This window comes from Rhineura floridana, chromosome 3 (genome assembly GCF_030035675.1).
Source record: "Rhineura floridana isolate rRhiFlo1 chromosome 3, rRhiFlo1.hap2, whole genome shotgun sequence".
Classification (NCBI taxonomy): domain Eukaryota; kingdom Metazoa; phylum Chordata; class Lepidosauria; order Squamata; family Rhineuridae; genus Rhineura; species Rhineura floridana.
Window position 1 is genome coordinate 67,522,026 of NC_084482.1, and position 25,741 is coordinate 67,547,766.

Genomic DNA, 25,741 nt, shown 5'->3' on the forward strand with positions numbered 1-25,741 from the left:
TACAGCTTTGCCAAGAAGAGTCTATACACATCCAGTCTTGCAGAACTGATACAGGGGTCCCTAAAAGGTGCCGCCCTGGGCTCCTGCTGGGAAGAAGGGTGGCATATAAATCAAATAATAAACAAACAAACAAAGGTGAGAAGCAGATTGGGGTAGAGTTGTGTTTTTTCTCAGCTTGCCAGTTTCCCTCCTGGAAAATGAAAGTATATTAGTGTACTCATAATGGGATTAAGGGGGTGAGGTGAACTACTGTTTGGATCTTGCTAACACCTGCCCTGAGAAATGAAAGAACTTCTGTCAGGTAAGAAAAAGTGATGCACCTCATATAAAATCAGAGCAGAGGACAGGTGGTGAGAGCCTGGACAAATCAGAGCCAGATCTGAAAGTGATCTGCAGGCAGTTGGACATCCCTAATTTAGTATATTAAAACCAATGGAGCTGAAATGGGATGACAAAATATGGCAAGACTATGTTTGCTTTTACTGGGAGCTTTGGTAACTTCTCTCCCTTTTTTAGCCTTATAGAATCTGAACATTACATTTGACAGAATTGTGTTGCCATATTTTGTTTTGGTTTTTAAGGTGATGTGGTTGGACTGAAGGATATTTTAAATGCATTTGTCCTTTTAATGTATTTAAAGAAAGTTGCAGTTAGAATGTGAGATAATGGTCACCCATGTTTCCAGTATGAAGGTGAGTTGGCCAGTCTGCTTCTGTATAATTGTAACTTTGCAGTAAGAGAGGCAGTGATCCAGCAGATGATTTATAAGGCTGAGCCAAGAACTGAAGATCAAGTCTCTGGCAGTTCTAGTACTTTGATCACCTTGAAATAGAGGAGTTGGGGTAAAGGTGAAGCAGCCCTTGTCAGCTCTCCTGTTACAATGTATATGCTGCTTAATATTATTACAAATATGTTCCTTAGACTCCTTCAAGCTTTGCTTTTTCATACATAGGCATGTAAAATAATGAAATAAAATTGCAGATTAATGTCTCTTTAACCTCTTTGCCTGTGTTTCCTCTAGAGTGGATGTTGAATTCACTGCTAGATATTATCCGGGATGAAGCATCTGCCCCTTCTTTAATTCATATGACCTTTCAATTTCTTTACATCATTTCAAAGGTAAAAGTGAGCTGTAACATGTTAGTAATGAGATTTATTCATTACTTTCAAATTATGTAAAATGATTTGTGCTAAAGCATTAGCATTACATGAACTGTTCTGAATTAAAGGGACCTGTATTTCTGCATCAGCTCTTCTCCAGCCCCCTCTCCCCCAGGATATGTTCAGAAAACACTGGAAATGTGGAACACTCTAGAGCAGCCTTTCCCAACCAGTGTGCCTCCAGATGTTGTTGGACCACAACTCCCATCAGCCTCAGCCAGCATTGCCAATGGTCAGGAAAGATGGGAATTGTGGTCTAACAACATCGGGAGGCACACTGGTTGGGAAAGGCTGCTCTCGAGTTATCCTGGGCTTGAAGGTTCTACTTTCATAGTTGGTTATAGAGGAGTCTGTACTTAATTCAAGGGGTACAGACTTCTCTGTAAAGCTCCTCATTGTTGGGTGGGTCACAAATGATCTAGTAAGTTTAGATGTTGCGAGTTCTTAATGATTGCGAGCCACTGCTATAAAGCACAAATAAGCCAGAATATTTTGTAATCAAACTTCTGGAGTTCAGGCAAACAGAATCATGTATGGTTACCTGTCTTTATACAAGTACTGCAACAATCACAGGTTTGTGGATTTGAGAACATGGCCTTGTTATGGATGAACAAAAGTAGAAAAGTAGATACTGATTGCTTTCCCTTCTACCCTTGGTAAAGTGATACTTTGAATATTATTTCATACATTTAACCAAGCTCAGATTACAGCTATGTAGCTTAAGTTGCCAAAGATGCCTCCCTTGTTAGTTACTAGGAGTTCCTGATTGAGATAAACAATATGTATGAGAGAAGAACTATAATAATAATAATAAAATTTTATTTCTGTGTCGCCTATCTGGCCGGGTCAACGGCCACTCTAGGCGACGTACAATCGGAATTAAATACAACATATAAAATGCAACATATAAACCAACAACTTCAATCTAAAATTAATCTAAAACCGCCCACAGCTGTAACAAGATAAAAGTTAGTCTACCCCAGGGATCTTGTAGGCCTGCCTGAATAGCCAGGTTTTCAAGGCTCGGCGGAAGCTTGGTAGGGAGGGGGCATGGCGAAGATCATAGGGCAGGGAATTCCAGAGGGTGGGGGCCACAATCGAAAATGCCCTCTCTCTGGTCCGCACCAGCCTAGCTGTTTTAACCGGTGGGACCGAGAGAAGGTCTTGAGTGGCTGATCTCGTCAGGCGGCATATTTGGTGATGCTGGAGGTGCTCCTTCAGATAAACTGGGCTGAGACCGTATAGGGCTTTAAAGGTTAAAACCAACACCTTGAATTGGTAAACAACTCGTAACCAGTGTAGGTCTTCCAACACCAGAGTGATGTGGTCACGGCGACGGCAGTTTTTAATCAAACGTGCCGCCGCATTCTGTACCAGCTGTAATTTCCGGACCGTTTTCAAGGGTAGCCCAACGTAGAGCGCATTACAGTAGTCTAAGCGAGAGGAGACCAGGGCATGTACTACCCGTGGGAGCAGATGGACAGGAAGGTAGGGTTGCAGCCTCTGTATTAGATGTAATTGATACCAAGCTGCCCGGCTCACTGCCAAAACCTGAGCCTCCATGGTCAGCTGAGAATCGAGAATGACCCCGAGGCTGCGGACCTGGTCCTTCAGGGGCAATTTCACCCCATTAAGCGCCAGGTCCATATCTCCTAACCTTCTCTTGTCTCCCACGAGCAGCACCTCAGTCTTGTCAGGGTTTAGCTTCAGCCTATTACCTCCCATCCATTCACTTACGGACCTCAGGCACTCGGGAATGGTATCCACAGCCAACTCTGGTGAGGACTTGAACGAGAGATAGAGCTGGGTGTCATCCGCGTATTGGTGACACCGTAGCCCAAATCTCCTGATGATGGCTCCCGGCGGCTTTACATAGATGTTAAATAGCATGGGGGAGAGGATAGAACCCTGTGGCACACCACAATTGAGAGGCCAAGGGTCTGAAACTTCATCCCCCAGTGCTACCCGTTGATGCCTGTCTGAGAGATAGGAACGGAACCACCGTAAAACAGTGCCCCCTATTCCCATTCCCTCCAGACAATCCAAAAGGATACCGTGGTCGACGGTATCGAAAGCTACTGAGAGATCCAGGAGGACGAGGAATGCATATTCTCCCCTATCCAACACCCTCCTTAAATCATCCACCAGAGCGACCAAGGCTGTTTCAGTTCCATGTCCGGTCCTGAAGCCCAATTGGAATGGATCTAAGTAATCTGTTTCATCCAAGTGTGTCTGTAACTGGTTGGCCACCACTCGCTCTATCACCTTGCCCAAGAATGGTAAATTAGAAACTGGGCAAAAGTTGTTCAACTCTTGGGGATCCAAGGAGGACTTTTTCAGAATGGGCTTTATTATCGCCTCCTTGAGGGCTAATGACATTGCACCTTCTTCCAAGGAAGCATTCACCACTGCCATGATCCCTTCGCTCAGTTTCTCTTTACAACTCATAATGAGCCATGTGGGGCAAGGGTCAAGCAGACAGGTGGTCGGCCGCATAGTAGAGAACACCTTGTCCACTTCCTCAGAGGGAAGAGGCTGAAACCGATCCCATCGGACCGGGATGCAACTGGCCGACTCTGGCCCACTTCGTGTATAACTATAAGCTCAACACGGGAAAAAACGAATTACAGTAAATAATAACTATTAAATAATAATAGAGTGGCTGTGCTACTTAGTTGAGTGACCATATTCCATTCAGCATGCATACACATGTGTTCTTTCTGCACATCTGATTCACTCTCCGCATGCGCCCAGTTTCCAGCAACTCACAAACTGCCTTTTAAACTCCCCTGAATATACAAAACAGCTTTGGGATTTGATGCAGTATATCTTTTTAAGGGAAATATTGTTGATGTCGGTTTCTGTTTTCCAGAATGGTCTGTTGCCAAGTCCCATTGCCACAGATGCTGCTACTCTGCACTCTTCTTGTATCTGTGGGGCCTGAATTATGGGGCTGGATTTTGCCAAATGGCACCAATTGCTGTCTCTGCCCTCACCTTACGTTATATCCCAACACTTTTACCTTACTGTCATTGTCATAGAGCCTGTGGGCTGCACCACTTCAAATGCAGGTGGCAGCTTACATAGGAAGTTAGTTAGGGAAAATATTTCTAGCGTCGCCTTCACTGTGACATGATAATATTCTTCATGGAAGAGCATTCCATTTTGTGAATCCCCAGCTGCAGTCTAAAATGGTGTAGTGTAGACACAAGTTTACCATCTCATTGAGAACTAGCTCTAGTGTGCCATAGATAAACACAGAAGATGTTTTAGGGGTACTTTATGTGAACAAGAACTGCATTTTTATACCTGTTTATTTTTCTTGTAAGCTGCCTTGAGGGCCTTTGGCTGAAAAGTGGGGTATAAATGAAATTTAATAATAATAATTTGGTATTTCAGGTTTTGAAAAACAATTGCATAATAGGTTGCTTCTTATAAAATATTTCCAAACAATTTTTATATTACAATAGTTGGAAATGAATTATTTAATTAGGAAACTATTTTTTATAGGTGAGAGGGTATAAAACTTTCCTGCGCCTATTTCCCCATGAAGTAGTTGATGTACAACCTGTCTTGGATATGCTTGTATCTCAGAATCCAAAAGACTATGAGGTGAGTTCCTTGTTTTTTGAACATCTGAAAGAGATTATAGCTGCAGAATTGTATATAGATGAAAGCTTGAGCAGATAGTGAAATGATATTGTTAATCAGTTTAACGATGTTTGTTTGACTGATATTAACATACTGTATATTAACAAACTTTCACATGTGATCTACCACTGAGCTATGGCCCCATCCAGCACATACTTGATCATGTGTACATTTTTCTTAGTGCTCCATACTGACCAATGTTAAATTGGCAATGCGGTCTCCTAATATATTTTTAATGTCAGTCAGTTGTGGCAAGTGGTAGAGCACATGCACTACATGCAGAGGGTCCCAGGTTCAATTCCTGACATCTCAAAGTAAGGCTCAGAAGGAACCCTGTCTGAAACCCTGAGGAGTCAGTGCCAGTCAGTGTGGTTTACACTGAGCTAGAGGAATCAGTGGTTTGATTCAGTAAAAGGCAGCTTCATACATTCATAAATGTATTTTCACACACTATTTTTAAACACTATGGTCATATATCTGATACGCTGCTGCTTATCCTGTACTCTAAAGAGACAGTTGAATTCTCACAATTCACACTGATTTCTGAAGTTCCAGAGAATTGCAGTTTGAAAATTACAAGCAGTTACCTTGGTAAACAGACATGGGAAGGCAGAGCCACTTCTGGAGTTTTTCATTCATGGGCTTTTTCTGAATAATGAAATTCCTATAATATGCTTGCACATGTCTTCAGGAATTATGAACGCATTTGGTAGAATTCGTGAAGTTAGGGCTTAGGCTTGTGGCTGAATCAAGTATCCTACTTGAACCTTGTTTCATTTAAATGTATGTTTATATCCTTTCATTTGCTATGTATTTTTGCATATGTATATTGCTGGTTTCCTGGGAGCATGGACTATGCTATTTTATAACTTGTATTTTTGTGATAAAGGTAATTTTTTGCCTGCATTTTCTAGACCTGGGAGACTCGTTACATGCTCTTGTTGTGGTTGTCTGTCACGTGCTTGATCCCGTTTGATTTGGCACGGCTAGATGGAAATATATCTTCCTTAGAAGGCTGCCCTCGAGTGCCAATAATGGATCGCATCCTCACAGTGGCAAAAGTGAGTATTGCTAGATCTAAAGCAGTTGTGTGAGTGTGAAAGTTGAATGTGCCTTACTATATAACCCTTACAATCATTAAGGGTCATTGTGGGACACTTGATTTAGTCTTGGGCTTGGACCTGAAGATCTCGTTTAAAGGCATATTTTAGCCTGAACTTGTATGTTTTGCCAAGTCACTACTTCTTAATTTGAGTATCTCATTTGTCAAATGGTAAAATAATAACCCTTATCAAAAGATCTTAAAGGCAAAACAAGGTGGGAAATGTAAAATAGCAAATGAAAACAATAAAAATATGATAAAATTCTCTTTCTACTTCAAACAGATGAAATAGCTGTTATAAATTTCTCATAATGTCATTGTATTAAGAAAATGTGTAGTTGGTGCATCTGTAAACTTGAATTCTGTTAATTTGTTCTCCATTACCTTCCCTGTGATTGCTGTAAAGATGAGATGGCATCCATTTGACTTCTGTATAGCTCTAGCATTTGGATTAAGAAAATCTGACACTTCAGTTAGCTACCTGCTGTCAGTTCAGGGGTTAGAAAAATGTTGATAACATAGAGCAGGTTAACATTGGTTGTTGTTTTGTAGCTTGGTCTACTTTAGGGCCTCTTCATTCAGAAGTACCTTTTATTTGCATTGATGATGATTTGTTCCCTTGACGGTACTGGGGAGATCCCACTTTCAATATGTTTTGGGATGGACATGCTGTTTTGTTTCTAATGTGTGCATGTCCCCTAACTTTCTGCTGAAATCCTGTACCTTTTTATGTCACGAATGTTCCAGTTTGTTTTGTCTTGCTTTTGTTGTGGTGTAGAGCAAGAGTTCCCCTCCAGACAGTAATGATTCAATAACATTGGAGAAGCGTCACAGAACAACTAATAAAGTGGAATGACGTGTGTATGGACGAGTATAAATCCATCACTAGTGCCTTATTACGATGTCAATGACATGCTGCAGAATATACCAGCAAAAAAACCCAGAAGAACAACATAGTCTATAGGAGCCCTTAGTGTTCGTGCTTCTTTTGCACGTCATATAAATGTTAAGTGAACTAACTGTATGAAGTACATACTTGGATACCCCCTTCTGTGGTTTGTTTCTATCGTGACTTGCAGAAATTCCTAGGTGAAGAATACATACTAGCATTGTGTACACTAGGTTTTAATGTTGCAAAATTCCCTACTCAGTTTTGTTTTTCTTTTTAGTTCTACTTGACTGTAAGTGACAAAGCTCGAGATGCAGCTGCAGTCTTGGTCTCAAAGTAAGTAATTTATGCTGATATTGACCAAAAGTATATATTTCTGAAACCTGTTACCAATTAAGGTAACCATTTAGTGAGACCTGCAACAAAATGTTGCAGTGTATCCTGACAGAAGGGATCCTGTTCTTGGTGACAGCTAGCCATGCTGTCATCTATGATACAATAAGCTGTAAGGAGCTCCAGCAGGCCAATTAATTACTCCTCTCCTAACTTTCCATTTGCCTTTTCCAAGTGACTTCTGTGGCATCTGAGACCATTAAAGTGTTCACAGTGGACTGTTTTTTTGTGTGTGTCCCCCTTTTTGGGTTATTTTTTTAAAATGTTTTGTTCACCTGAGCATCAACCATACCGATACTTTGCTTTTGTTTCTCAGTGGCCTTGTTTTAATTCCAGTCCAATTTGCCATTATCCACCCAAATTTACAATTTGTGTGTATAAATTATGCATCTAAATCAGGCTATTGGAAATTGCTTCATTCTTTTCCCTTTCCAGATGAAAGTGATAGTAGAAAATATTAAGGGTGGATTTCTGCTATAAATGCCAACCTTATGAGACTCCTTTCTTTTTCACAGTACAATCTTATGAAATGATGCAGCAGTTGAGAAGTGAAATGAAAGCTTAATGGTTGCAAGCATAACTGAGTGCCTTCCATGATTTTTAGACACTGGCCCAGCATTTGTGCTGAACCTCCCAGTGAATTCTGTGATTAGATCTCCATGTCTTGTCAAATAGACTTGGGGAAAACTGGCAAAAAAGTATCCTTTTGACAATGTTATATGCTAGTTTTATAGTGACAAAATTGGTTGGAAGTTGACAAGTAACAATATTGTCATGGGCTATGTTATAAGAATGTGATTATGGAACATCTCTTACAGCAAATGGCTCTTGAGGCTGCACACAAAATGCATTATATGAAAAAGAGAAAGGAATAGAAAAAGAGGAAGACCAAACAAGAGATTAATTGATTCCATAAAGGAAGCCACAGACCTGAACTTACAAGATCTGAACAGGGTGGTTTTTAACAAATGCTATTGGAGGTCACTGATTCATAGGGTTGCCATAAGTCATAATCGACTTGAAGGCACATAACACACCAACAACTGGCCACAAAGTAGTCTAGTAAAAGTAAATGTAGGTTTCTAGTGACCTCAAGTGGAAGTCATGGGAATTCCAAGCAAACTGACTTGACAAGTTGATGGGTCTAAAGTACTGAAGGTAGTGACAGGTGAACCTTTTGACAATTGTGCAAGTTAATTTTTTAAAAAAAGATAAAATCTTCATATGGAATAAACATTCTCTCTTTTTACTCTTTGGTGACAAACTAGTGGAGAACATACCCCTTCCTTATAAGAGGGGGCAGATGTAGTACTGTGGTTTTCTGCTAATGGTACCTTGGAAGAACAATGGAAGTTGTCTTTTGTTCCTGTGATTATTCTGCTGCCTTCTATGCTTCTGGTTATCAGCAAATTTCTTGAGTGAAGAGAGACTAGTCCCTCTGCCCTTGATTTGCTACCACCTTTTCAGATAGCAGGAGAGCAAGATATGCAGAACATTATTTCTTTTACGTATATAAAGTGTCCCACCACAATTTTTATTTTTATTATTTATTTCATTTGTTAATACCAAGTGGTCTTTAGGTTATTTATAACAGAATTAAAAAACATACAGAAATTTAAAACAAAAATCTAATTTTTTTAAAAGCAATTTGGATGTAAACTGTGACAGTGTAAATTTCTGAGTTGTGTTCTTTAGAAAAAAAACAGGGTTAGAGAGCTGACAATTGGAATGTTACCAACCAAAATATGTTGGAAAGCATCCATTGGACAACTGCCTTTAGGAACAAAAACTAGTTTGTCTAACAAGAAAAATGAGTTAATAACTGAATTGCCCTGAATAGGTAACGTGCAGTGTTTTTTCTACGACAGGTTTATTACCCGCCCTGATGTCAAACAAAAAAAAATGGCAGACTTCCTGGACTGGACCCTTTCAACATTATCTAAATCCTCCTTTCAGACTATTGAGGGGACTATTGTAATGGATGGCATGCTTCAAGCCCTGGTAAACAATGCTATTACTTTCAAAGATAATCCCAATTATTTTTCTTTTAAATGCTGTTGCTGGCAGAAACTAAGTAGCTGGCATTCAATTACATTCCCATCCCTTAAGCTTTGGAGACATTTATTATAAGTATAGCTTTAGGAACAATATATGGCTGCCAGATACAGTATGTAACAAAATTCCCCTGCTATTAATAGTTGCATAGCATGGTGGATTTTAGCAGACACAGGTTTTTTCATCTTGACAGCAGTGTGGCAGGAGAAGTTGCAGCTGCCAAAGCCCTCTCTATGTGAGTATTAACGATACTGCAGCTCAGTATTAAATGCATCACACCCAGAAGAATACTTGCCGTCGTCAATTTTACCATTATGACGTGCGGAGGTGAAGGACACACGATTTGCTACTGAAAATGAATTGATTTAACTAGTTTTACTTGAACATATTTGGGATGTTATTACTTACTGGTTTGGTTGTGAGTGATACGAATTTGATTACCGTAGATCAGCTAAGACAAACATTCTTAAGAACATAAGAAGAGCCTGCTGTATCAGGCCAGTGGCCCATCTAGTCCAGCATCCTGTTCTCACAGTGGCCAACCAGGTGCCTGGGGGAAGCCCGCAAGCAGGACCCGAGTGCAAGAACACTCTCCCCTCCTGAGGCTTCCGGCAACTGGTTTTCAGAAGCATGCTGCCTCCAACTAGGGTGGCACAGCACAGCCATCATAGCTAGTAGCCATTGATAGCCCTGTCCTCCATGAATTTGTCTAATCTTCTTTTAAAGCCATCCAAGCTGGTGACCATTACTGCATCTTGTGGGAGCAAATTCCATAGTTTGACTATGCGCTGAGTAAAGAAGTACTTCCTTTTGTCTGTCCTGAATCTTCCAACATTCAGCTTCTTTGAATGTCCCCAAGTTCTAGTATTATGAGAGAGGGAGAAGAACTTTTCTCTATCCACTTTCTCAATGCCATGCATAATTTTATACACTTCTATCATGTCTCCTCTGACCCGCCTTTTCTCTAAACTAAAAAGCCCCAAATGCTGCAACGTTTCCTCGTAAGGGAGTCGCTCTATCCCCTTGATCATTCTGGTTGCCCTCTTCTGAACCTTTTCCAACTCCATAATATCCTTTTTGAGATGAGGCAACCAGAACTGTACACAGTATTCCAAATGCGGCCGCACCATAGATTTATACAACGGCATGATGATATCGGCTGTTTTATTTTCAATAACTTTCCTAATTATCGCTAGCATGGAATTTGCCTTTTTCACAGCTGCCGCACACTGGGTCGACATTTTCATTTTCATTGTGCTGTCCACTACAACCCCGAGGTCTCTCTCCTGGTCGGTCACCGCCAGTTCAGACCCCATGAGCATATATGTGAAATTCAGATTTTTTGCTCCAATATGCATAATTTTACACTTGTTTATATTGAATTGCATTTGCCATTTTTCCGCCCATTCACTCAGTTTGGAGAGGTCTTTTTGGAGCTCTTCGCAATCCCTTTTTGTTGTAACAACCCTGAACAATTTAGTGTCGTCAGCAAACTTGGCCACTTCACTGCTCACTCCTAATTCTAGGTCATTAATGAACAAGTTGAAAAGTACAGGTCCCAATACCGATCCTTGAGGGACTCCACTTTCTACAGCCCTCCATTGGGAGAACTGTCCGTTTATTCCTACTCTCTGCTTTCTGCTTCTTAACCAATTCCTTATCCACAAGAGGACCTCTCCTCTTATTCCATGACTGCTAAGCTTCCTCAGAAGTCTTTGGTGAGGTACCTTGTCAAACGCTTTTTGAAAGTCTAAGTACACTATGTCCACTGGATCACCTCTATCTATATGCTTGTTGACACTCTCAAAGAATTCTAATAGGTTACTGAGACAGGACTTTCCCTTGCAGAAGCCATGCTGGGTCTGCTTCAGTAAAGCTTGTTCTTCCATGTGCTTAGTTAATCTGGCTTTAATAATACTTTCTACCAGTTTTCCAGGGACAGAAGTTAAGCTAACTGGCCTGTAATTTCCGGGATCCCCTCTGGATCCCTTTTTGAATATTGGCGTTACATTTGCCACTTTCCAGTCCTCAGGCACGGAGGAGGACCTGAGGGACTGTTACATATTTTAGTTAGCAGATCAGCAATTTCACATCTGAGTTCTTTGAGAACTCTTGGGTGGATGCTATCCGGGCCCGGTGATTTGTCAGTTTTTATATTGTCCATTAAGCCTAGAACGTCCTTTCTCATTACCACTATTTGTCTCAGTTCCTCATAATCCCTTCCTGCAAATGTTAGTTCAGGTTCAGGGATCTGCCCTATATCTTCCACTGTGAAGACAGATGCAAAGAATTCATTTAGCTTCTCTGCAATCTCCTTATCGTTCTTTAGTACACCTTTGACTCCCTTATCATCCAAGGGTCCAATCGCTTCCCTAGATGGTCTCCTGCTTTGAATGTATTTATAGAATTTTTTGTTGTTAGTTTTTATGTTCTTAGCAATGTGCTCCTCAAATTCTTTTTTAGCATCCCTTATTGTCTTCTTGCATTTCTTTTGCCAGAGTTTGTGTTCTTTTTTATTGTTTTCATTTGGACAAGACTTCTGTTACAAAAGGAGTCAAGCCTGAATGGAGGCCAGACTGATAGGGACTCTATATTCCTTGAGTTGCCAAGGAAAGACTCCCGTACTTTCTCATAAGGGAGGCAAACATATGTTTCATTCAATGTTATTTGATTTTATTCTACTATAACATTTTTAATTTTAACCCATTACAACACTTCCATTTTCTGAAGGAAGACTTTTTGCCTCTAAGAGCTTCCTTGACTTTGCTCGTTCCGAACCGGACCTTCCTCAGCTCCTGTCAGGTTTCCCCCCTCAGTCAGTTTAAAAGCTGCTCTGCCACCTTTTTAATTTTAAGTGCCAGCAGTCTGGTTCCATTCTGGTTCAAGTGGAGCCCGTCCCTTTTGTACAGGCCCGGCTTGTCCCAAAATGTTCCCCAGTGCCTAACAAATCCAAACCCTTCCACCCGACACCATCGTCTCATCCACGCATTGAGACTGCAAAGCTGTGCCTGTCTGGCTAGTCCTGCGCGTGGAACCGGTAGCATTTCAGAGAAAGCCACCTTGGAGGTCCTGGCTTTCAGCATCCTACCTAGCAACCTAAATTTTGCTTCCAGGACCTCACGGCTGCATTTCCCCATGTCGTTGGTGCCAATATGCACCACGACCACTGACTCCTCCCCAGCACTGTCTACCAAACTATCTAAACGACAGGCAGTATCCGCAACCTTCGCACCAGGCAGGCAAATCACCTTGCGGTCTGCATGCCCATCACACACCCCACTGTCTATGTTCCTAATGATCGAATCACCCACTACAAGGATCCCTCCACTCCCTGGAGATATATCCTCGGCATGAGAGGATAGCTGCTCATCCCCCAAGGAATGGGTCCCTTCTAAGGGATCGTTTCCCTCTTCCTGGGCTGGATGCTCTCCTTCCCTGAGAACATCATTATTATTAATTAATTTATTTATTTGTTGCATTTTTATACCGCCCCACTAGCATAGCTCTCTGGGCAGTGTACAACAAAGCAGTACAAATATATACAATAAAATCCAATAATAACATATAACAAAATACAAAAAATACAAAAAGCTAAAAACAATTACGATACATTTTAAAACTGAATTAAGTTAGATTAAAAAGCCTTGGAAAAGAGGAAGGTTTTAACTTGGCGCCTAAAGGATAACAATGTCGGCGCCAAGCGCACCTCATCGGGGAGACTGTTCCACAGTTCGGGGGCCACCACTGAGAAGGCCCTAGTTCTTGTTACCACCCTCCGAGCTTCTCTATGGGTCGGAACTTGGAGGAGGGCCTTCGATGTAGAACGCAGTGTACGGGCAGGTTCGTATTGGGAGAGGCGTTCCAACAGATATTGTGGTCCTGTGCCGTATAAGGCTTTATAGGTCAAAACCAGCACTTTGAATCTGGCCCGGAAGCAAATTGGAAGCCAGTGCAGGTGAGCCAGAATAGGTGTTATATGTTCGGACCGTTTGGTCCTCGTTATCAATCTGGCCGCCGCGTTTTGCACAAGCTGTAGCTTCCGAACTGTCTTCAAAGGCAGCCCTACGTAGAGCGCATTGCAGTAATCCAGTCGCGAGGTTACCAGAGCATGTACAGATAGGGACGTAGCTGGGCTACCAACCGAAGGTGGTAGAACGCATTCCGTGCCACTGAGGCTACAGGGAAGAATCTAAAAAAACTCCCAGACTACGAACCCGCTCCTTTAGGGGGAGTGTAACCCCGTCCAGGACAGGGTATATATCCACCATCTGATCAGAGAAACCCCGCACCAACAGCATCTCAGTGTTGTCTGGATTGAGCCTCAGTTTGTTAGCTCTCATCCAGTCCATTATCGCGGCCAGGCAACGGTTCAGCACATTGACAGCCTCACCTGAGGAAGATGAAAAGGAGAAGTAGAGCTGCGTGTCATCAGCATACTGATGGCAACGCACTCCAAATCTCCTGATGACCGCACCCAGCGGCTTCATGTAGATGTTAAAAAGCATGGGAGACAGAACCGACCCCTGCAGGACTCCACATTGGAGAGCCCACGGTGTCGAGCAATGTTCCCCAAGCACTACCTTCTGGAGACGACCCGCCAGGTAGGAGCGGAACCACTGCCACGGTGTACCACCAACTCCCAACTCTGCGAGCCTCTCCAGAAGGATACCATGGTCGATGGTATCAAAAGCCGCTGAGAGATCAAGGAGAATCAACAGAGTTACACTCTCTCCGTCCCTCTCCCGACATAGGTCATCATACAGGGCGACCAAGGCTCTCAGTGCCGAAACCAGGCCTGAAACCCGATTGAAATGGGTTTAGATAATCGGTTTCATCCAAGAGCGCCTGGAGCTGGCCAGCAACCATGTTACACTCCCCCTGAAGACACAGGTTCGCAGTTTGGGTGTGCTCCTGGTCTCAGCGTTAAATCCCAGGTTTCTGCAGTGGCCAGGAGTGCTTTTGCACAATTAAGATTAGTGCGCCAACTGCGCCCGTTCCTTGAGCTGTCTGATCTGACCACGGTGACACATGCCTTAGTTACATCCCATTTAGATTACTGTAACGCGCTGTACGTGGGTCTGCCTCTGAAGACTGTTCGGAAACTTCAGTTGGTACAACGTGCTGCAGCCAGAATGCTAACTGGGGCTGGTTACAGGGACCGTACTACCCCCCTGTTAAAAAAGCTCCACCGGTTGCCAGTCTGTTTCCGGACACAATTCAAAGTGCTGGTGTTGACCTATAAAGCCCTATACGGCTTAGGTCCAGGCTATTTATCAGACCGTATCTCCCTGTATGAGCCTGCCCGGGCCCTGAGATCCTCAGGAGAGGCCCTTCTCTCAATACCCACATCTTCTCAAGTATGACTAGTGGGGACGCGTGAAAGGGCCTTCCCGGTGGCTGCCCCTAGGCTTTGGAATTCCCTTCCTAGGGAGGTAAGAATGACCCCCTCTTTGCAGTCCTTCCGCCGACAAGCAAAGACCTTCCTATTCCAACAAGCCTTTGGAATTGAAGGATGCTGCATTGCTAATGTCTATTATATCATTTTTAAACTAGTTTGAACTTTTTTAGCGATATGTGTGTATGGTTTTAATATTGGAAATAGTTTAATCTTATTTTAATGTAGACTGTATGTTTTTAATTATATGTATTTTTTATCTGGAAGCCGCCATGAGTTCCAGTTTTGGAAAAATGGCGGGGTATAAATAAAGATAATAATAATAATAATGATAGCAGAAGAGCTATCATCCTTGGAGTGGGACACAGCTATAACGTCCCTGAAGGCCTCCTCCACACACCTCTCTGCCTCTCTCAGCTTTTCCAGGTCACCCACCTTGGCCTCAAGGAAATGAAGTCGTTCCCAGAGAGCCAGGAGCTCATTGCACCGAGAGCACACCCACGACTGCTGTCCAACAGGCAGATAGTCGTACATGCTGCAGGCAGTGCAAAACACTGGAAAGCCCCCACACCCCTGCTGGCTTCTTACCTGCAAAGTTTTGTTTAAGGTTTATTACGTCGATGGGTTGGGGACTGCGGTTTAGTTGAGGTCAGGGAACAGATGGGCAGAGTGGGGGGCCCTGGCCTCCTTGCCCTGCTGCCAAACTCGCTCTGCTGCTTAACTCGCCTTGACGCTCCGTCAGCTGGGGCTCCCTCTAGCTCGTGGAACAGGCTCCCTCGCTAGGGTGCTCTGAATTTATGTGTGTGGCTGGTTCCTCCCAGCTACTGCTGCCAGCCAATGATGTGTTAATTGAGGCTGATGGCTTAACTGTCAGCTGGGGCTTAACTCAGGATTATCTCAGGCTTCCTTCCTTTGAAGGCAGGAAGGCAGGCTTCCTTCCTTAGCGAGGGGCGGGGCTGTTTAAGGACTTTTGTTTGTTTGTTGTTTTCCCACCTAGAACAGCCTGACCTTTCTTTAACCTAGGGAAACAGAGCCTGTGGTTGTGTTTAAGGAAGGCTAAGGCTGCCCTTTTTAGCAAAGACTGAGCTGACTCCCTGTATGTATTGGTGGAGTTTCCTTTTTCCCCTTCTCTCCGACTGGAATTGAGCCTTGTTTACAGTGTCCCCTGAAGCTTTCCTGCTAGGGTGGTGTTGAAAACTAGCTTTCTATAGGCTTCTCCTAGGATCTGTCTCCTAAGATATAGGTTCTTTCAGGATTTGGCTCCTAGCTCAGGGTGACCTTAGGCTGCCCTTATTACTTATTGCTCTGAGCTGTTTTAATTCAATTAAAGAATGAAATAAATGGGAGCTACTTACCCTCTTTTCGCTCTGCTGCTTAACTCGCCTTGACACTTTATCAGCTGGGGCCTTGACGCTTCGTCAGCTGGGGCTCCCTCTAACTCGTGGAGCTCTAAAGCCTGGTACAGATGTCAGGCCTTGGTCTTACCATGGCTTATTGGCCTGAGAACAAGCCATTTTGTCCATGTGCCCACATTTGCCCCTCTTTTCCTCCTGCTCTCATGCACTCAACTTTGGTACATCTATCCTGGTTTGTTGAACTATGATTTTCCTTGACATCTGAATTAGGAAGCTGGTTTTAGCTGCTGCTTCTAAACCAGGATCTCAATCTGACATCTGATCTAGGTATTATATATACTAGCATTAGGCCCGTCAAATTTTGTCAAATGAACCCAGCAATATAGAGAAAGATGATGTGTGGGTGAAAAGTTCTTCCTCTGCCCATCACCCCCTCCTGTTCATTATTAAAACCAATACCCTCAATATGCAATGCTTTTCTTTTCTGCATAGAAATTAATGACAGCTTTACTGAAGAAGATAAATGGCTGTATTCATGGACATTACTTGAACAGAGGTTGAGTAGGTTCTCCACCTTTGTGTGAGGGGCAGTTGCCCCCTGCCCCCAAATAATAACAGAGATTACAGTCCAATTATTTTGTCTAGTAGAATCAGTGGTAGGCACTAAGGTTTATATCCAGCTTGGTCATACACAGAGTAGACTCACTGAAATCAATGGACTTAGTTGAATCCATTGATTTCAGTGAGTCTAATCTGAGTATGATTTAGTTGGATATAGTCCTAATAACCACTTCTGTATGAATAGTTCTTTCCCTTCATCTGTAAAAACATGTACAGGTTTTATTTCTTAGTTACGCTATAGTGTAATACTTTGTAAAACTAGTGAAACTTCACAGGGATTTTGCTATTAGTAGTAAAAAAGGCTTATATATGCAGTTCTTTATTCTTGTTTTAAGCAAGAGGAAAGGGAAATATGCCAGATTACAGGTTTGCATGTTTTAAGGGTTAAAAGTCTTCCTCATCTGCTGGACGAAGGCTTATCATTGTTGCTTGTGCATGATGAAACATGTGGGATGCATAATGTTCACCATAATTCCTTTGTCAGTGTGGTTTTTATTCCATCTGCTATTAGTGTGTGTTAGACGAAACAGGTGAAAACCTAACAAGTTGAATCAAAACTAGAGTGAGTTGTAATTTTCTTGAAACCAGGAACCATAAGCCTGACTGTATGTATGGATTTTTGTTCATTTTGCAGGAGTGGCATAAATATTGAGCAACTTTATTGATTTGGTTGCCCTCTTCATTATTTCTCTCTATTGTTGATAGACTGACTACTTGCTACACAATCCTATGCATGTCTACCCAGAAGTAAGTCTAATTAAATTCAATGGGATTTGCTCCCAGGTAAGCGTGTATAGGATTGCCGCCACATATTCAGGGGACTGATATTAGTTATCCAATGTCTTCAGTGGCTCTTCTCCTTTTTTGATGAAAGGTGAAGTTAAAAGTCACATGCAAATGGTATTGCAGAGTTGGTGAATATTTTAGAAAAGGAAATGAACAACTGTTAGTGTTATGAACATTGAATGAAGTTTATACAACTATTAAATCTGATATTTGCTCATATTGTATTTGCATATTGTAGAATTTACATTACTTTATCTGCTCATTGCAGACACTGTTTAGCTTACCGGGTTTCTTTCGAATAAAAGTCCCTCCCTAGAACAATTAGTCTATCCAAGTAGGATAATAATCTAGTTCTTCCACTTTTGGCATGCCCCAATATTTTTGGTTTTGTCATGCTCGGGTGTGATGGAAATGGATGAGATGTTTGGGAGGGGAGCTATGCGGTTTTGCCTTTCCTTAGCTTTTTATGCTTTTGATCTTCTTGACACACTGGGATATGGTACCAGCCCTGTTACATCTGAGAAGAGTATAGAAAACATGCACTGCCAATTTTGCAGTGATTTTCTCTTCTCAACTGCATCATAGAGCACTCCAATCCTGGCCTTTCTAGGAAGAGAGGAGAAAACAGGACTGGATCAAGGATGGTGATAACATGCAAGGTCTGATGGAGAAATCGCTAGAACCCCTTGTCCCTACCTTAAATACCAAACACCTTCCACTAACCCGTCTGTCAAATTTCATCGGCATCTTACTTGTTGGTAGTAAGTAGTTTCTGAGGCTGAGAGAGCAAGGCCTGAGGGAGTGTGGCTTGTGTAAGATTATCCTGTCAGTCCACATTCAGTATCTCTAGCTAAGACAACCCAAAATATCAGGTCTGGAGAAAAACCTCTACCCGAGGTGAAAAGAGTAGACAGTGTGATGGGCTGACAATAATCAGTGTTTGTCTGAGGTAAGATTTGAACAACATGCTATTTGGTTCAGGGATACTATTTACAGCTGTTGTTCCACGTTTCTGAATACAACTCCCCCTATCCTTTTGAAGTAGGACAATCATTTTGACATACGTTGAAGAAGATGATGAAATAGAGCACATGTTGGAATGGTGTACCAAAATGGAAGCAGGCTTTGTAGCAGGATTTAGCCTTGTGTAATACGTGATAGCCAAATACATCATTTGAGCAGATCTAATAGCCAAGTTATTTTGGCAATTTTATGTCAAAGTAGTTTACCCTTGATGGAAAAAATGTAGATTCTTAGAGCCTATTCGCTATTTCTTTCACCTATCTACATTTGTGAATGTGGACATGGATCCTGTGTTTGTGAGTTCAACCCCTGACACCTCACAACGCATATAACATAATGGCTACATGCGGAGATTCCGCATTTGTTTGAGTGGTGCAACTTGTTCTGCAAACTTTGTGATGTAGAAGCCTCTGGAAAAGATGGCTCTACCTCCTGGAACCAGGACCATACATTTAAATAAAAACAGTATTGTGGTAATTTAGTATTGTAACTAAAAGGCAGCGTTAGCTGCTGAACATATGTTCCACTTGGTGAAGTGGTTTGGGTTGTGCATGCAACCTTAAAACCCACTTCCAGTTTGGATATGTGTTGAGGTTTGGCAGGAAAGGGAAGAATGGGGAGAAAAGTAGCACCTGAACAGTTTCTGAGTTTTAAAATGTTCCTTCCTGAATTGTCTGAGCAAACAGGCATGCTACCATTTAATTCATAATTTAATGCACGGTGGTTAACACTGACATAGTTCTTGTAGAAACATGCATTGCATATTGCACAACTTGATTCCACTTATGGGCTTGTTTTTCTGCACCTGTTGATAGTGCACCTGTTGTGAAATGATGAATTGCCAACAGGTAACATTACTTGATTTCTTTCAGATACAGGTTTGAAATATGGCATGTCTGTATTGTAATTGAAAGGCAGCATTGGCTGTTGAATGTATACTTCTGTTGATGGAAGATATGTATGTTAAGTGCCTGTGTCAGTGATTCATGGCTGCTTGGGACAGAGCTGTGTGTTCTGAGAGCTGGGGTTGGTTGTCATCATGACACTGATAAAAAATGTAAATGTACTGCCTTCAAGTCGATTCTGAATTATGGCGACCCTATGAATAGGGTTTTCATGAGGCTGAGAGGCAGTGACTGGCCCAAGGTCACCCAGTGAGCTTCATGGCTATGTGGGCATTCAAACTCTGGTCTCCCAGGTCGTAGTCCAACACCTTAACCACTACACCACACTGACTCTCATGTGACACTGATAGATGCTAGGAAAAATGGCTCATGAGAACCTAGATGATTTTATTTCTGGGCTGGGATGAGTCTGAGACAAAGTTTTGCAAGTGGGAACCCTTTAGTTGAAGGTATGATGGCCAAACTAGCTAAAATACAAAATGTGCCTTGATGTGCAGGTTTTTAAAAATGCAAATTGCATCATGGGTGGAGCATTAGCGCTTATGGAAGGGTTCATCTGTAGCCTCAGAAGAGTTATCTTGCTTAGGATTGTAGCAGGGAAAGAAAGGGTTAAATTCCTTCTCCATGCCTTTGATCCCATTAGATTTCAGCCCCCCCCTTTGACTTAATTTGCATTTTAAGGCACATTAGATGCAAAGATGCATTTAATGTAGGGTGTAATTTGGCCCTGAGACTGGTGTCTGTGCATGTATACTTACGAATAAATTAAAATATCATTGACATAGAGTTGGTGGTGAAAACCTTACCTTTTGTCTATAACTGAAATACTTGTTTGAGAACTCTATAATATAAACTCTCCAGGTTGGCAGGTTTGCTTTTAAATCTGCCCCTATGTAACCAGCAACTTATTTGTTAGCCCTGCAGGGCGTAGCACACCAAGTTTTTGCGTGACAACGATGTCCTCATCTTGAAGTAGCCTAGGGCATAGAAACTTACTAAGTTGTGCTTAATTTCTTTTATAAGAGATAGAGTATACAAATGTGAGTAATGACTTTGAAATAAAGTCTCATAGCCAGCAAGTTAGTGAAAAGGAATACCTTAAGAACTATTTTTGTTTGTGTCTAGGAAACGGGCATTTCTCTGAGAGCTGTCCATGCTCTTAAGTATTGTTTGGTAATACCTGTGCTCTGTTAGATTGTGCCTGAGGTTAGAGATAGCCCTGCTATGCAGTTCTTTAGTCTCAGAGGCACAAAAACAGAAGTGTAGCTCTAAGTGTTGCCCCTGTCCCTATATTTGAAGTGTATAATTTTAAAGAGCCTTTAACCTAGCTTTTAAGACAGGTTGTTGTGAAGTTTTGCTGCCTACCCTTGCACATAATTAGCTAACATGTCAGTCACTTAGATGTGGTTTTTAGGCTCCTTCCCTTCTTCCCTCTGTTTCTTTCTTCTTGGAAGGGAGGGACAAGAAGTGCGTGATTTCCCCCCTCTTTATCACCAGGCCGTTTCAAAGGTTCAATTCCAGTTTGGATTTAATCCTATTTATAGCTTTTCAGTTTGGGCTTAATTTTAGTTCACTCAAAAGTTCTGTGAATTGTTAAGTTTCTGATTTGTATATTCATTTAAATTGGGTGTATAGAAAGTTGTCTTATTCCATGTCATACCATTGATCTGGCCACTCTGACTAGCACTGACTCTCTGAGGTTTCGGCAAGGGTTTTGTCCAGCCCTACGTAGAGAAGCTAAGGATTAAACCTGGGCCTTGTAGGAAAGCATGTGCTATTCAGCTGAACTACCTTTTTCTCCTAAATTGCATCAAGCAAATATTAATGACAAAACAATGGCTTGCATCCTGAGAATTGTGAATGGAAGGAATTTCACCAAAGGAGATTTTTAGAGGGGAAACTGATCAAAATTGGGTGAAGGTATTTCATGGCAATGGACTTCTGCTTGCACAATGTACTTTGCTTGACTTTGGCCAATCCCCCACCCCGTTTCCTAGCAGCACCTCATGGACCATCCCATGCTGTTCATGAGGCTCTCCCAACCCTCTGGATGAGCTTCTCACGTGGTGCAGGGGACTACATGGGGGAGGAGGGAATGCAAAAGGTCTCTTCATAAACTTCCTTTTGTTCCCTGGTCTCAGTTTGTTAGGCTATGTATTTGGGATTTTACCTCCCCACCACTCTCAGGTTCTACACCTCTTAAACATAACCACCATTCTACTATATTATATTTTTGTAAACCATCACGCGTGGGGGTGAGGCATGGTGGCAGGATGGCAGGCAGTGGAGACGAGGGAGTGAGGGAAGCAAGGATGGCAGGCAGGCGAGTGAGTGAATCAGCTTCCAGGTTGGCAAGCAGATGGTGAGTAGTATCAGCGCAGACAAGTGAGTAGGTGGGCAGGGTTTGGGGGCAGGTGGGCAAGTGTTGTGAGTGGATGAGTGGGTGGCATTGACAACAATGTGGGAGGCAGGGCAGTGGCCTAAACTGAGGGGCTGTTTTGGAAGTTGGCTGGGGGGGGCTTTTGGAAGTTGCCTGTGTGTTTTTGGGGGTGCCTGGGCTGTGTGTGTGTGTGCATATGTTTGGGGGCACCCAGGGCAGGGGGTGTTTTGCATGTGTGTGTTTGAGAGGGTGTGTGTGGGTGTGTGTGGGATGGTGCACAAAGTGAGCTGGGGCAAGGCCCCTAGTGATTTTAAATTTATATATTAAAAAATCATGAGGATAGGATGCTCTTTTTTAAAAAAAAGGAAAATAAAAACGGAGAGCCTCAGGATTCTAATAATAGTGAGCCTAAGTGCATTTGTAGTTGCATGCTTCTGTGGATTATATGATCCTTGTCCTAAGTTGCATATTAATTTCTTCTTTTTGACTCATGGAATTACCATTTGAAATCAGTCCCAAAATGATATTTGCTTATTTCTTATACTTGTAGTAATGTGAGGTGGGCAAATGAGCCTAAAGACAGTGAATTGCCTGTCTGACCTCTGAGGGGTGCTGAAGAGCAATTTACTGTGCTGTTTTCAATCTTCCCTTAAGGTTGGGCAAAGTCCATTGCTCATAGCTTATTAGAGCCAGAGGGTAACTGCAGATTTTAATCTGTTTGGTAGCAAGATGTACCTGCTGCCAAGCAGTCATGCCATCTTAAATAGTGATGATTTGTATAGCTTGGGGAAGATCTCCCAGAGGTAATGCTGATTCTTACATCTTACAAAGGAAAGGCCTAAGTGGGTTATGCAGACAATTAGGAGGTGTGTCAGGTTTTTCCCTGATTACTAAGAAACTAGTTCTTGTTTATACCTTGCACCATGTTATTTCAAAAGCGACAAAACCAGATCTGACACTTCTATCACTAGGATACGCCAATGGTTTTGTCTAATTTGTAGGTGGTGTAATTATTTAAAGGAGAGGGAGCTACATTCCTCTCAACAGGCTGGTTAGTTTGGCACATATTACGTGTTCCCATTAATATGGAAGGAACGTAGTGTAACTTAGGAATGCCCAAGGCATATAATAGACACCTCCCCCTGTTTTCAGCATGATGCTGTGAACTTTTAAAGTTTCTGAAGATGAGACACGGCAAACATATTGTTGGCTTCCTAATTGGAAATAGATTTCTTCAGTTCAGACCTCGCATACCTTTTGTTGCTTCAAGAGAGAGACAACATGAAAATGCTTCCTATCTCTATGTTATAAAATGAGTTCCAAGTCTCCTTGCACTTGGTGGGATGCAACTTGAATAAACCTGCATAGGGTTGTGCAAGCAAATCTGCGAATGTCCTGTTCTGTTTTTACTCTGTAACTTGTTTGTATTTCTTTATAAAGGAATAGTTGGTCCAGGCGTTATAAGGCTGAGAGCTACTATCCCGCTTGCCCCCCAACCTCCTTTCTACAGTTACATGAAATGGAAATTAAAAGACATGAAGGAAGGGAAATAATTTAGGTGCATAGTTTGCATTTTTAATAATGTGAAATAAAGTGAGGAGTGTATTGTTCTAGCAGGGATGATAAACTTAAATAAGTTGGAGGACTGAATTCTAATGGCCACATCATAATGTTTGATGTAGAAACGTGAGATCCACCAGTGTTTACTACTGTTGAATTTATTGAAAACACCTGTATCTAAAACCCATCTTTTCACAAGATGTCCAAGGCAGCTGATGTAATTTCAAATCAATAAAATAAATGGCAATTCAAAAACCCAGGTAAATTCAGTAAGAAGTAGATAAAACACAGATATTACACAAAATTAAAAAATGAAAATTTCCACCAGAGAAACCACAGCTCTAAAAATACAGGTGAGTCACTAAAACATTCGGGAAGAAAGTAAAAATAGCGTCTCCAAAACCAAATGCCTGTGAAAAAGAAAGGTTTTTACACTGCAGCAGAAGACCATTGAAGAGGAGCAAGGTGGGCCTCCTTAGTAGGAAGTCCAGAGTCTAGGCCTGACTACAGAAAAGACCCATGTCTGCTCCAAGTGCACATCAGATGCTAGAGGGACACATGGTTTGTCCTTAGTTGAAGATCTCAGTGATTGGGTAGACCTGTAATGGGAAAAGGTTATACTTCTATTCTGATCTACTGTGCTACACCGGGTAGGGTCATGTTAAGCTGATACTTAAGCATCTGATTCATAGCCCTACAATTGATTCAGTTCATGTGGCATAAATGTTGTGGGCCACACTGGGAGGTCCTAAAGGGCTTTATTTCTGGCCTTGAGGCCCATATATACATATTGCCACCTTAAGCAAGGGAATATGGAACTTATCCTTGGGAGATAGTCTTGACAATGATTTAGAGTCATTCAAGGCCTTTTGTTTATGTACAATCACAGCCGCAAAAGTATTCTGAATTGGAGAGATCCAGCCTCTTCTGTGATAACATCTTTAATGCAGCCATGTTTAACCTCTTTTCATGGATTTCTGTGGCACGTTAAATCCCTATTGCCAATCTGGTGATTGCTCAACAGTGTTTATAACATAAATAGCCCTCCAAAGGGTCAACAGAGGTTTTGAAAGGTAGCCCTGAAACAGATCAAATTGCATATTTAATATTGCACATCTCTCTGCAGCAGTCCAGATTTGGAAAAAACTTCCTTCTGCCACAAATATAGGCAGTTTTTTTTAACATTGTTAACAGGGAAGAATCAAGGTCTTTTAAATGTCCTCTGATACTAGCATACATTTTATTTAAAAATCAACCCAATCCTAATCCTCAGAGTGTTCTCTATACATTGTAATGTAGTGTTCATTAATGCTACATTTAACATCATGAAATGCTGTTCATTAAAACCTAAAACAAAGCAGGTGCATAGCCTCGGGGTATTTTGTTGCATATACACTGTAGCTGAAATTACTTAAGCCTGTAAATAGCTCTTGCATAGGAGGAAATATTTCTAAGGTTGGGCTATGTTCCTTTAATTTTAACTCCTGGCCATATTTATCTGGAAGGCTTCCTACCTACTGGAGTGACAAAACACAAAGCTGAAATAAAGTACTCAGTCTGGAGTCAGGCTGAATGTTTAAATGAATGGGTAAAAATGAATTATCTCATAGGGATATTCTTTGGGTTGCTTTAGTCATTTCTCTTTTAGTTTAAGAAACTCTGGGCATGATCCAGCCCATACTTTCGCTGAATTTAAAAAAAGATTATCAGTCAGACTGCAACACTGACTTGAAAAGTTGTAGCTTTCATTGTGAAATGCTGTCTCCATAGCTGCAACAAAGCTCATTTTTGTGTCCTGTTGAGCCAGACCTATAGTGACTTAGTGTTTAGATGTTGCATGCAAAAAATGTGTGGCGATCACTTGCCTCAGTACTTGAGCTTAAATGCTTTACGTTTATTGTCTAAAGACTCAAGATGTGGCCCTAGTTGATTTCAACTTTGCAGAAGTTTAAAATTACAGTTGTCTCCAGCTCCAAGAAGATATTTACAATGTTAAACAAATTATACTTGCCACCAGTTTGAAGTTCCAGATAGCAGCCATGATTATTATTTTGTTTCTGAGTTAATGCATCTTGTGTAATCGCATTGGGAGTAGCTAGAAAGGTGCAGTTTGGGTGGACATTTGCTAGTGTGTGTCATAGCCTCGCAGTGATGAGACTTGCATTTGATGTCAGGTTTACTGGCTAAAACGGGAAGATTGATAAATTACTTAAATCACAACAATGTTTAAAAATATATTATAGGTTCAGTTTGTATCTTGCTCCTAAGCAGCAGAGTATAAAACCCAAGTTAGAGTAGTCAAAATGCTAAGAAAATACAAGTATTCTCCTTGGTATCTTGAACACTTGGATCATGTCACACAGTAGCTTTTTCTTCTTTTAAGTCTCTTTTATGGTGATTTCCAATCTGGAAATACAGTTGTCAGTATCTGTTGTCTGAATGCTGCTTTGCAAATAAACATATTG

General features: G+C 41.8%; 1 protein-coding gene across 5 annotated transcripts in view; it reads left to right on the forward strand.

Annotated features, from left to right (window-relative positions):
• Positions 1-25,741, forward strand: part of TBCD (tubulin folding cofactor D) — a 213,888-nt gene that overhangs the window by 7,587 nt on the left and 180,560 nt on the right. For all 5 annotated transcript variants that reach the window (XM_061616465.1, XM_061616464.1, XM_061616466.1 and 2 more), the window contains exons 4-8: positions 1,022-1,119; positions 4,672-4,773; positions 5,727-5,873; positions 7,084-7,139; positions 9,065-9,197. In XM_061616465.1, coding sequence (XP_061472449.1) covers positions 1,022-1,119; positions 4,672-4,773; positions 5,727-5,873; positions 7,084-7,139; positions 9,065-9,197 — 536 coding nt within the window. The remainder of the gene's footprint in view (positions 1-1,021; positions 1,120-4,671; positions 4,774-5,726; positions 5,874-7,083; positions 7,140-9,064; positions 9,198-25,741) is intronic.